This window comes from Lonchura striata, chromosome 13, assembly GCF_046129695.1.
Source record: "Lonchura striata isolate bLonStr1 chromosome 13, bLonStr1.mat, whole genome shotgun sequence".
NCBI classification, from domain to species: Eukaryota; Metazoa; Chordata; class Aves; order Passeriformes; family Estrildidae; genus Lonchura; species Lonchura striata.
The window spans coordinates 21,236,584-21,248,480 of NC_134615.1; the positions used below are offsets into that span (position 1 = coordinate 21,236,584).

The following is an 11,897-nucleotide window of genomic DNA, read 5'->3' on the forward strand; positions in this document are numbered from 1 at the left end:
CCCGGGGAGGGTTTTGTAGGACCTGGGGCAGGGGGAATTGCAGGACCTGGTTGGTTTGCAGGACCTGGGGAGGTTTCAGGACCTGAGGGGAGTTGTAGAACCTGGGGGGTTTTGCAGGGGGGTTTGCAGGACCTGGGTGGGGATTTCAGGACCTGGGGTGGGGGGGATTTGCAGGAACTGGAGGAGTTTGCAGGACCTGAGGGGGTTTGTAGAACCTGGGACAGGGGGGGAATTGCAGGACCTGGGAGGTTTTGCAGGACCTGAGGGGTTTTGCAGGACCTGGGTGGGGGTTTCAGGACCTGGGGTGGGGGGGATTTGCAGGAGCTGGAGGAGTTTGCAGGAGCTGGGGAGGGTTTTCAGGACCTGGGGGGTCTGCAGGAGCTTGGGGTGGTTTTGCAGGACCTGGGGAGGGTTTTCAGGACCTGGGGAGGGTTTTCAGGAGCCGGGGGGTTTTCCAGGGCCTGAGGAGGGTTTTCAGGAGCTGGGAAGGGTTTTGCAGGAGTTTGGGGTGTTTTGCAGGACCTGGGGAGGGTTTTCAGGAGCTGGGGAGGGTTCTCAGGACCTGGGGGTTTTGCAGGAGCTTGGGGTGGTTTTGCAGGACCTGGGGGGATTTCAGGGCCCGGGGTTTTTGCAGGAGTTGGGGGGTTTTGGTCTCTCCTGGCTGCTGGAGGGCTCTGGGATGGAGAGCTCCTGTTTAGACTGCGCTCACTGGCTTGAGGAATATGTGGCGCCCCCGGAATGCAGCGGCTCTGTTTTTCCAGGTTTGGCAAAGCCACGGGAGGGAGAGGAATGAATCACAGCCGGCTTTGGTGGGGAGCGGGCACGGAACCCCCCGAGCCTCGCAAGGGGCTGCCTGCCCTTCCCAGCCCCCAGCAGCACCCAGCGCCAAGGAGGCTCCCAAATCCATCCCAAGGGATGCAAACAAACCTCGGCCGTGACTTTTGGATTTCTCAGCTCCTAACCCTGGACCGTTTCTGAAGCCACGCCTCGTACAGGTATTTGCAAAAAAACCCCTCCGTGTTCAGCTTGTACCAAAAAGGATGGAGACAACGCGCTCGCCTTCAACAGGGGTGGGGAAAAATCAGCCCAGAAAAGCATAAAAATGGACAAAACCAATAATGCTGCAGGCAGATTGCTGCTGGCTCAAAGAGATCTAAACAGAGATTTTAAAAACCCAAAAACATTGAAAAAAAAAATTTAAAAACGCCCAAAACCCCACAACGCTCCTCAAAAAAAACCCAATTAAAAATCCACTCTGAAAAGGCCTCCCCCAACTCTAATAAAGCTTTCCCTTAATTACAATTATATTATAAATTTCTCCCTCGTTACAGCAAACTTGGATTTTTATTATGCTGATTGCACAGAGCTGGGCTAATTAGTGTGCACTGATTAAATTTCCCTCTATAAAGGCAGAAATCCACAACCACGTAATCAGATTAATTCGCCTGCATCTCTTTTTTATGCGCGTTGATATTGAATATTGATAAAGACAGATTGGCCCACGAATTAAAGCAAAAATTTCTCGATACTGGAAGATCCTGAATTAGCCCAAATCCCCTCAAATTTCGCAGGAAAATACCAATATTTAAATGCAGATTTATCACTGCCTTGTGCACAACGGAGATGGTGCAGCTGATCCGCTTAATTTTTATTCCTGCTTATTCATTCCTAATAATTTGCGTTAATTTGGGTAAATTTCCTTCAATTTTATGAATTTTTATTTCTTTTTTCACACGGGAAAAAATCCGCGGGAAGTTTCCTGCCGGCTCAGAAAATTCTCAGGATGGAGGAAGGGGAAAAAAAGGAGCTGGAAAATTCCCAGGATGGAGGAAGAATAAAAAGGAGCCGCGGGCTCCATCCCGGCAGCCTCATGCCTGGAATTCGAAGGAGAGGCAGAGAGCTGTCAAACCCAGCCTTTAACCCTGGGGGAGGAAAAAATGGACTAATCCTAATGATAAAAAGCTAAAAATAAAAAGCACCGCCGCTTTTCCTCCTTCCGCGTTTCAATATCCTCAATTGAAATATTTCCCGGCAGGGAAATTGGCAACCAGGACTCCGCCAAGGTGAAAAAACCCTAAAAAGTCAGTTTTGAGTCTGTGCCGGGACGGGGAATTATTGCCCGAGGGTTTGCAGGGCCGGACTCCTCATTAATTAAGCTTAATTACACCGCATGCTCGTTTATTTGCTGCTCATACAATCGTGAAGCCCATGTACAAATAACATACAGGTTTTATTTCGGGATTTTTTTTTTCTTTAGGGACAAAACGTACACAAAAAAAAAATAGGCAAAAAAGTCAAAAAAACAAACCCACATAATTACAATTTTATACAGTGCAGAAAGAATTAAAATAGGTGTCACCGAACTGTACAACGTCAGGGTGGAAAAAAAAATAGAGAGGGGAGGGAGGGGAATAATCCTTCATTATATATATATTTCTATAAAAACATATGGAGGATTGTCTTTACACAGAGACCACGGTCGCTTGCAAATTTACAAAGGTTAACTAAAAAAAACCCAAATCTATATGGCAAATATTGCCAACAGAGATTCCCCGATTTAATACTGATCAACTGAGACTATTCGTGTCTCCATTATTAGCAACAACAACAACAACGAAAAAAAAAAGAATTGTAGAATAAATAACAGGATGAGCATGGCTGACTCTTTCCAAAGTGCCTTGTTCTCTCTGCATAGGGTCTGATCCTGCAGTCTTTATGCAGGCAAAAAAAAAAGGCAAAATTAATAGTTCCTAAAAATCCCTCTGAGAGATTTTTTTTTTTTTTTTTGCCTGCTGGGTGTTGGCCGGCAAGAAAAGAAAAAAAAAAAAAAAAAAGGAAGAAAAAAAAAATTAAACGTATTTTTCCGGGTTCGAAGTGAGACGGCACCGAGGGAATTTGAATTCGGGATCTTTCCCAGCCCGCTCAGCCCGAGCCGGTGGCATCGCTCACTGCCAACACTCCCAAAGTGAGTTTGCAATTTCATTTTCTGAGTTTGCAATTTCATTTTTTGGTGGTTTTTTTGTTGTTTTTTTTTTTTTAAAAAAAGAAGCATCAAAACCTCGTTTGCCAAAGCCTCACCCCAAGTGGCAGCCGGGGCTTTCGGGCCGGGCGCGGGGGCTGCTGCCGTCCCTCCATCCCTCCCCGAGCAGAGGAAGGCGCTGCGGGCTCTCAGCCCCGGCCGATGCTCAGCTCCTCCCGGGGCCGCTCCTGCTGCCCAAAATCCGGCTGGGACTCGCTTCACCCCCTCTGGCACCCCGAGAGTCCTGGGGGATGCTCAAACCCCCTGGCCGGCCCCAGCCGCGGCGTTTTTCCGCCCCGGCTCACATAACGCACGGCTTGATGTCCTGGTATGTCACTTGTTGGTGGTAATAGGAGCCGCTGCCCGCTGAATGCATGGAGGAGGAGGCCATGGCGTTGAAAGAGAAGACGAATTCTTTTCTGTCGCACATGCTCGGAGACTGCGAGTGATACCGCGGGATGCCTGCGGGACGGGGGGGAGAGATGGTCAGCAGCGCCAAGAGATCCGCCAGGGGAGGGAGAAACAACGCGGGATGGGGTTGGGAAAAAAATAATAAATAAATAAAAGCCCAACGACCCAACCCGCCCGGGTCCGAGCGCGGGTTTGGGGGTGTTTGGGCACATCGGGGCTCCGCAGGTGCGGCAGAGAAAGCCCCGCAACGGCGATGCCCTGCCCGGCCTGGGGGCACAGCGAGGAGAAGGGATTTGCGGTGGGTTTAGGGGTTTTTGGTTTGGTTTCAACGTTTCATATTTATTTTGTTGCTTTTCCCAGGGGCTCGGCCCGTGCGGAAAATCCGCCGGGTGCGGAGCGGGGCAGCGGGAGGAGGGGGCTGTTCCATGGGAAAGCGCCCCGGGAATTGCGGGTGCCCTGCCCGGGAGCGCCACTTTGGGTGATAATCAGAGCGTTTCGGTGAAGGCCCCGGTGGCTGCTCGGGGCGCATTCCCAGCTCGGTTTTCCAGAAGCTCTGGATGCGCTGAGCTCCGGGAAATGCCCCAGCGTGCCCGGGGTGGGCGCTGCCCCGGCCCGGCCCCCGGGTTCTGCAGCTCCGGTGCTTTTTCCCCCCGCTTCGCTTTGTGGTTTTGACCCATTTGTTGGCCGCTTCACAGCCGATTCTGTCAGGCACATCCCGCTCGCCCCCGAAGGCCCAGGGTGATGGTGATGGGCAGGGACCCCCAAATCTGCCCCCAAATCTGCCCCGTGGCCCGCCCGTGGCTCCGGGGTTCCCCCGTGCCACCAGAGCCCCGCAGCCACCGCACCCCGAGGGGAATTCGGGCAGCAAAGCGAAACCAGCGCTGGCCTCGTCCCTGCCGAGGCCTCTCGCCGGCCAAACACCATCTCCGTCCCAGGAGTCAGGGCAAATGCAGCCCCGACAGCTCCAGCAACGAGACCCAGCCGGGTTTTTGGGGAGCGGGAGGACTTGGAGGGTCCGGGCAGCGGCTTCGGCTTGGGCGATGGATGGAGGGAGGTGAAGGGCCTGGAAAACGCGGCCATGGGACGTGTGAAAAACACAGCTGGTGGCGGGGCAGCCGATGGGGAATTCCTCCCTTTTCAATGCCGATGGAGGTGGGAGAGCCCAAGGCTGCATCCCCGGCCTCTCCTTCCCGCAGCTCCCCGCTGCCTCAGCCCCACCGGCCTTAGGCCCGGGGCGGCCCTGGACGTGAAGCAGCAGCCGGGAATAGCGGAGCTTCTGCCCGGGAATAGCGGAGCTTCTGCCCCGGGAATAGCGGAGCCCCGGCCCCGGGAATAGCGGAGCCCCGGCCCCGGGAATAGCGGAGCCCCGGCCCCGGGAATAGCGGAGCCCCGGCCCCGGGAATAGCGGAGCCCCGGCCCCGGGAATAGCGGAGCTTCTGCCCGGGAATAGAGGAGCTCCGGGCCGGGAGAGCGGAGCCTCTGCCCGGGGAGAGCGGAGCCCCGGGCCGGGAGAGCGGAGCCCCGGGCCGGGAGAGCGGAGCCCCGGGAATAGCGGAGCTTCTGCCCGGGGAGAGCGGAGCCTCTGCCCGGGGAGAGCGGAGCCTCGGGGCCCCGGGCCGGGAGAGCCCCGACGGGAGCTCGGCTGCCCCGGGGAAAGCAGGCGAGGAGCGAGGGCAGGGCAGCATCCCCTAAAGCAGCACTAAAGCCGCTCCCGGAGCGGGGTCCCGGCTGGCAGCGGCCCCGCCGGGATCCACGCGGGGTCCGCAGCCCAGCCCGACCCCCGCGGCCGCGCCCCACGCGTGGCCGCGCCTTACCTTGGAGGTCGGCGGTGTTGTGGCTGCTCTGGTGCAGGTAGGGCTGGTCGAGGGAATGCGTGGAGAGGCTGGAGGAGAGCGGGTTGGCCGCGGGGTTGCAGGGCGAGAGGGGCTGCTGCTTGATGTAGGAGGCGCCGGTGTTGAGGGCCGCCGAGGCGCTGGGCGCCCACGCCGAGGCCGAGCTGGAGTAAACCGAGTGCGGCTCCATCACGCCGCCGGCGGGGAGCAACGGCGATGCGGGCACGGAGCTGTCGTGGTGCGGGTATTCCCCGGCCGAGGAGCCGGTGCAGCCGCCCATGTAGGTGTGCCCACCGTTGGCGGGCAGGTGGGGCACGGAGTGTCCCGCCAGGCCCATCCCCTCCACGTTGCTGGACAAATGCCCGTTCATCATCCCCAAGCCCCCTTCGAGGGAGAGGCTGTTGGGGGGGCAGGAGAGCCCGCCGGCCGAGCCCTGGAAGCCGTAGCTGTCGGGGAGGTGGTTGAAGCTGAGCCCGTTCATCATGCTGTACATGGGCTTCAGCGCCTGGCATTTCCTCCGGAACCCGCGGGGCCGGCGGCGGAACGAGCCCTCCTCGAACATGAACTCGCTGGCCGGGTCGATGGTCCAGTAGTGGCCCTTGCCCGGGCGTCCCAAGCCCTTGGGCAGCTTGATGAAGCACTCGTTGAGCGAGAGGTTGTGGCGCACCGAGTTTTTCCAGCCCTGGTAGGAGCCTCGGAAGAAAGGGAAGCGGCTCTGCAAGAACTGGTAGATCTCGCTGAGGGTCAGGCGTTTGGAAGGAGAACTCTGGATAGCCATGACGATGAGGGCGATGTAGGAATAAGGCGGCTTCTCCGGCCGCCGGATCCCCGCGTTCGTCTTCTTCGCCTTGGGGCCGCCGCTGCCCGGGGCCCCGCCGCTGCCCGGGGCGCTGCCGGCCGCGCCGCCGGTCCCCGCGGAGGCGGCGTCCATGGCCGAGCTCTGCGGCTGCTTCTCAGCCACGGAGGACATGGGGCCGTAGCTGCTGTGCACCGGAGGAGGAGGGGGCTGAGAGGACAGAGCCTGCTGCGCTTCTGCAGTCATCTAGGGCCAGGTCCGCGGCGCCAGCCCCAGCCCCGGCCCTCCTCCGCCGCCCCCCCAGCGCCCCCGCCGAAGGCCGCGCTGCTGGGGGCTCGCCGCCACTCACCCACCACCCCGGCCCCCCGGCGGCTTCGCTTTCCACCGGGAGGCTTCACCCCTCCGTGGATAAACAAATGGAAGCGACGACACCCCCCCAGCCACCCCCCCACCCCGCTTTGCCGCCTCCTCCCACTTTTATCCCTAAATCCGAGCGCGGCTGCAGAAGGCGAGCGAGAGGCGGAGGGTCGGGGGGGCCGCAGGGAGGCGGGATGGGGGGGCGGGTGGAAGCGAGCTGGGCTCGGCTGCTGCGAGCGCGGAGCCGGGGCCGCCGCTGCGCCTGCCCCCGGCCGGGCCGGGCTCCCGGGGCCGCCGCCGTCCCCTCCGGAGCCTTTAGCTGCGCTGGCGCTGCCGCTGCTGCGGGGAGCTGCTTCCCATCGCGGTGCCTGTCGAGTCTGCCCCCGGCCCCGCCGCTCGCCTTCTACTTTATCTCTCGCAGCGGCGTCTGCCGCTCCTGACAGACGTAAGCGCGGAGCGGAGATCCCCGCCCCGAGCCGCTCCCCCCCCGCCCTCCCGGGCGGCCCCTCCGCCCGCCGTGCCGGCCCCCTCCGCCGCCGCTCCCCGCCGGTGGGCAGCTTTTAAAGAGCCCTTTCCACGCCGCCCTGCCCCACCGGGGGGGGCTGCCCGCCGCAGCCCTGCCCGCCGCGGAGGGCACCGCGCGTGGATCTCTGTGTGCGTGTGTGTGTGTCTGGGACTGATGCCACGCGTGACCGCGCCGCGCCGCGCGGCTCCTCCGCCCTCTCCCTGCGCCTCTTCCCGGCCCTGGGGAGCGCGGCACGGGCCCCACGCGGGTCAGGGCAGCGCGGAGGTTCCGCGCGCGGCGTGGGGCAGCGGCGGCGCTGCCCGGCCGGCGGCTCCGCGCTGCGCGCAGCTTCACCCGCTTCAAACCCCCTCTTCGTGCGCTCTTTTTAAGCTCGGCGGGCCCGGGCAGGATGTTTATACTGCGCAATGTAAACACGGGCTCGGGGGTGCTTTAATAAAAAGAAATCGGCGAAAACTCCCGCTGCCGCGCGAAATGCCCTTTTCTGCCTCCGCCGCCGCTCCGGGGCCGGGAACGGGCTTCGGACCCCTCGGCTGCTCCGAAGCTGCTTTAGGGATGAGGGTGGGTTGGTTTGTTTGGGGTTTTTTGGGGCTTTTTTGAGGGGGGTGTATATAAATCTGTGCTGGAGTTTCGCGGCTCTGTGCCCGGAGTTGGACGCTCGGCTCCGGCGGTGCCAGATCCAAACACGGTGGGTGGGGGGATGGAGAATAAAAAGCCAAAGGGGCAGAGACCCCCTTTTCTCCCTCCCCTCTTCCCCAAAAGCCACCGCTTTGAGCACCGTGCCACCGGCAGAGCTGTCACTCGAGGTAAGTCGCTTAAAACCTTTGTCACCTTCTCGCGGCCCGCGCGTGGAAAGCTGCGGTGCGTGGGGGTGGGATTGCGGGTGGGCACGGGGGAAGCAGCCTGGGCTCTCAGAGCCGCCGATGTGCCGGCTGCTGCCTCCTGATCCCTCCCGATATTGAGGAAAAGAAAAGAGAAAGGAAAAAAGGGAACAAAAATCTCCAGCCCGTCCCCCCGCGCTCCGTTGCAGGCCTCGCCGCAGGGCTGTGGGTGCATCCCTGGGCAAAGAGACAGAGGGGACACCCCCCTCCCAAAGGCCCTCGTCTTCCAGCTTCGCTTTTCAAGGTTTTAATGATCATTTAATACCTTTTAAAGGAAAGATAGGCACCGATCGGGTTTCCAAACTCCCTCCGCGTTATTGGCGAGCAGTTGCGAGCAGCCTCCGGGGCGCCTGTCACATCTGTGGTAGGACCAAGAGGGATTTCACATCAGGGTTTTCCTTTTCTTTTTACCTTTCTATCCTCCCCCCTGCCCTCTTTTCCCCCCTTTTCGAGGGAAAAAAAAAAAAGAATCATCCTGCAGACAGCACCGGCCCTCCCGTTCCCGGTGCAAACGGGCCCGGGCCAGGCACGGGAGAGCCCCGGGCAAGCCCCGGGCCGGGGCAGGTAGCCAGGGAGGGGGTGGGAGTTGGTCGGGACAATTATTTCTGGAGCTTTTCCCCGGAGGAGGAGGAGAACGAGCAGCCCCGGCTGCCCCGGGAGGCGGCGGCCGCTGCTCCCTCAGTGCGGAGCAGAACGTGGAGCAGGGTGGCTGCTCGGGAAGCACCCCAAAAAATCACTTTTTTTTTTTTTTGGGAAGCAATTACCTCCTCCGGGGCTTTCACCCCCGAGGAGGCTGGTGCAGAATATTCCCTCTGCTTCTCTCTGTATTTCTTTTTATTTTTGCTGCGGGAGCGCATCTCTGACCCTGAGCTTTGCTGCGCATCGAATGTTTCCCCCCGGCTCGCCAAAAAGGTGGATTTCTTTGCTTTGTGTCACTCTGCCACCGAATCTCCCTGATCTGCCCCCAAAACACCCGGGGATGGAGCTCTAAACACAGCACAAAGCACCCGTGGAAAAATCACGTTCAAAGCGTTCGCCACCGGCAGCATTTCCACAAGGAAATAAAATATCTCGGCGTTAAAAAAAAAAAAAAAAAACAACAAAAAAAAAACTCAGTGGAAATCAAACTAATCAAACTATTCCCCCTCAAAGAAAATCAGTCCCTTCACGAGTCCCCTTTCCCCCTCTCGCAAGATCTTTTAGGAGGGGGAAGATTTGGTTTCCTATGCATTTATTATAGGTAGCAAAAGTGAAAAATGGGAATATATCGCTCCGGGTCCTATAGGCCTCGTCGTGGGAACAGCAGAAATGTTGGGGGGTTTTAATCCGAGCGCACGAGTTGGGGAAAGGAGAGTTTTGGGGAGGAAAAGCCTGGTGTATGAGGAGGAGGAGGAGGAGGAGGATGTGGGGGAAAACGGGACTCGCTTTTGGTGCTGTCTGCTCGTGATTTGGGTGGGTTAATCGGGTCCTCCCCGGCCCCCGACGGGCAGAGATGAAAAGAAAGGAGAACAAGAAGAAATGACAACAATTAAATGATCATCTGGCTCAATTAGCCTCTCCCATCCCGCTCGGAGCTCGCTTTCCCGGCCCCGGCTCCTTCCCAAACCCTCTCCCCTTCCCTCCTCCCCCTGCCCCAAACTCGGGCCGTGTTTTGTGTAAAAATAGACAAATCCGAGCTTTCTTCCTTTTCCTGCGCCGAAGGTATTTTTCCTAGCTAATTGCTTAAGTGAAGTCAACTCGGCGAGCAGGCCGGCTGTAACCCGAGGATGGAAATGTATAGAATGTCTATAGGTGGCATTGTTAGAGGCGGGCTGGGTGCTGCTCCGACGGGGGCCGGGGTGTTCCTGCCAGCCCGGACCACCCAGGGCGAGGGGAGTGACCGGCCCGTGTCCCCCTCCCCGTGTCCTGCTTTGCATTAACACCACCCGCGGGACCCCCCTCCCGTTCCTCAGCACCGGCTTTTCCCCCTCTCTGCTTTGGGTTTTTTTTTTTTTTTGGGTATTTTTTTATTTTTTTCAGTCCTCGCCATCCCCGTGGCCGCTGGCCCCAAATCCGCGGCGAATTGATCCCTAAATGTTTATTTAAAGGCGAAGGGGTGCGTTGGAGCGAGGGGGTCGAGGATGGAGGGAGGAGAACTGAGGGAAGGTGGAAGCGCCGAGGGAGAGATGTTTTTAGGGAGACGCACGCACGCCCCAAATTTCTTTTGGGGATCCATCGCACGGCAACGCTTTGCCCCACGCGTGGGACTTTTCCCAGTCCCAGCCTTGGCCTCTGGCATTGCTGGAGGCAAAGCCCGGTCTGCAGGAGCGAACGGGACCTGGAGGAGGTTTTGGGAGAGCAAAAGCAGAAATTGGGAGCGCAGCAGAGCTGCCCAAGTGTCTGAGGTGCAGGCTGGCTGTCACCGCCGTGTCTCAGGCAGAAGTTCATGCTTTGGTCAGATAGGGAGGAAAAAAAAAAACCAAAAAAACAGCAAAATCTTAATCTCCCCCTTTTTGTCTCCCTTTTCCCCCATCTGCCCTTCCCGAGTCTCCCCCCGCCCTTCAAGCCCAGATTTTCCATGACGTCCTTCGATGAAATATTGCAGCACAGGAATTTACAGCCTTCTTCAGCTCGGGATTTTTTTTTTCTTTTTTTTTTTTTTTTAATGTGGAGTTTTCTGGCAGGACCCGGTCCCTGCAATATAAATCGGTTCCAGCGATAATAAGCTCCGAGCGCTACCACTCAGACACAATCGCTTCCCACAGAGATCTTCCAAATATCTGCGGGTATTTATATCCCCGCTCAGGGACGGATAGCTCGGATGCTTTCCCGGGCCGATGCTTTTGGGCTGGCTGGGATTCAGCCCCGAAGAATTTGGTACCAAGAGAAACAGCGGGGTTGAGCCGGAGCAGGGCTGGGACCTGGCAAGTGATGCTCCCACACCCCACAAATTCACCCTTAAAGGCAGCTCGAGTTGTAAATGCAGGTGTAAATCCAGGTGTAAATCCTGGGATAAATCCGTTCCTGAGGCATTCAGGCTTTCCTGGTCGAGGTGTCTTCCCTGGGGATGCTCCCAAAGCAAACAGAACCCTTGGGATGGGATATCCCCTCTCCTAACTTGGCATAGCGGTGGCATCCAAGCAAAATTCATAGCCACTTGCAGTTTTTTCCAGCACCAAATCCCGTCAGGATAGAGATAAAATTCTGCTGGAGAAAACTTTCTATTCTCTGCTGAGCTTTTTGGCATGGGGAGCCACCTCCAGCCCCCGGCGACTCCCGATGCCAAAAGTCCGGCTGGGCCAAGCCGGGCCGGGGGTCTGCACCAGATTCCCAAATGAGGGAATTCCAAGGGGTTCAGCCTCATTTCAACTTTTTGTTGTTGTTTTGTTTGTGTTTTTTTGTTTTTTTTTTTCCTCCGAGTTTAAAGCAAAGCGTTGTCGAAATCCCATCCATGTGTCGGTGCTGGAGGAAGGGGGAATTTTAGCGTCGGGCAGGTGAGGGTCACCAGCCCCATTTCGAGGTGTCCCACAAAATCCGTCTGCACGGAGAGGTGGGAAAAACTCCAACGGAATATCCCACATAAAGGAAGAACAGGTTATTTTCTTCCACGGCTGCCAAAAGCCGCAGGGACGATCCATTCTGGGGATAAAAAGTGGGCAAGGTGGCGGCGTGGATCGCTCCTAAACATCGCAGGGAGGTGCGGAAAATAAACACGGAGGGTTTGGGGAAGGACCCCACCTCCCTTCTCCAGGGGACAGCACCCTGGGCGTGGGGAAAACTCCGAGGGAAGGCTGGGGGGACCCACGCGAGTCTCGGGGTGCAGATCTTTTCTTGGAGGGAGATTTTGTCCAACATGGGACAACCGAGCATCACCCGGCCCGGGGTGCCAGCACCCGGGCAGGTGTCGGGGTGCCCCTTGTGCCTTGTCACCTGCCGGGAGGGATGCGGCAGGACCACAGAGGGATGCTGAGGACAGGGATGTCCCCGGAGGTACCAAAACCCCTGTGCCAGAAGATCCCCGGTGCTGCAGAACCCCTCTTGTTCGTGCCCACGCTGCCCGGGGACAGAGCACTTACAAAATCTGTGCTTTGTCCTTTTC

At 58.1% G+C, this 11,897-nt stretch overlaps 1 protein-coding gene across 1 annotated transcript; it reads right to left on the bottom strand.

The window, feature by feature from the left end:
* Window positions 1–3,114: 3,114 nt before the first annotated feature.
* On the bottom strand, window positions 3,115–6,304 carry FOXF1 (forkhead box F1). The gene is made up of 2 exons (XM_031505844.2): window positions 5,245–6,304; window positions 3,115–3,481 (listed from the first exon to the last, which is right to left on the bottom strand). The coding sequence occupies exons 1-2, from the start codon at window positions 6,302–6,304 to the stop codon at window positions 3,321–3,323; spliced, it is 1,221 nt and encodes a 406-aa protein (XP_031361704.2). The 3' UTR covers window positions 3,115–3,320.
* Window positions 6,305–11,897: the final 5,593 nt, after the last annotated feature.

Excerpts from the sequence above, each read along its gene's own strand:
- FOXF1 (XM_031505844.2), bottom strand. The coding sequence starts at position 6,304 with ATGACTGCAGAAGCGCAGCAGGCTCTGTCCTCTCAGCCCCCTCCTCCT. Across the intron at positions 3,482-5,244 it reads CAACACCGCCGACCTCCAAG|GCATCCCGCGGTATCACTCG; the intron begins GTAAGGCGCGGC and ends CCCGTCCCGCAG.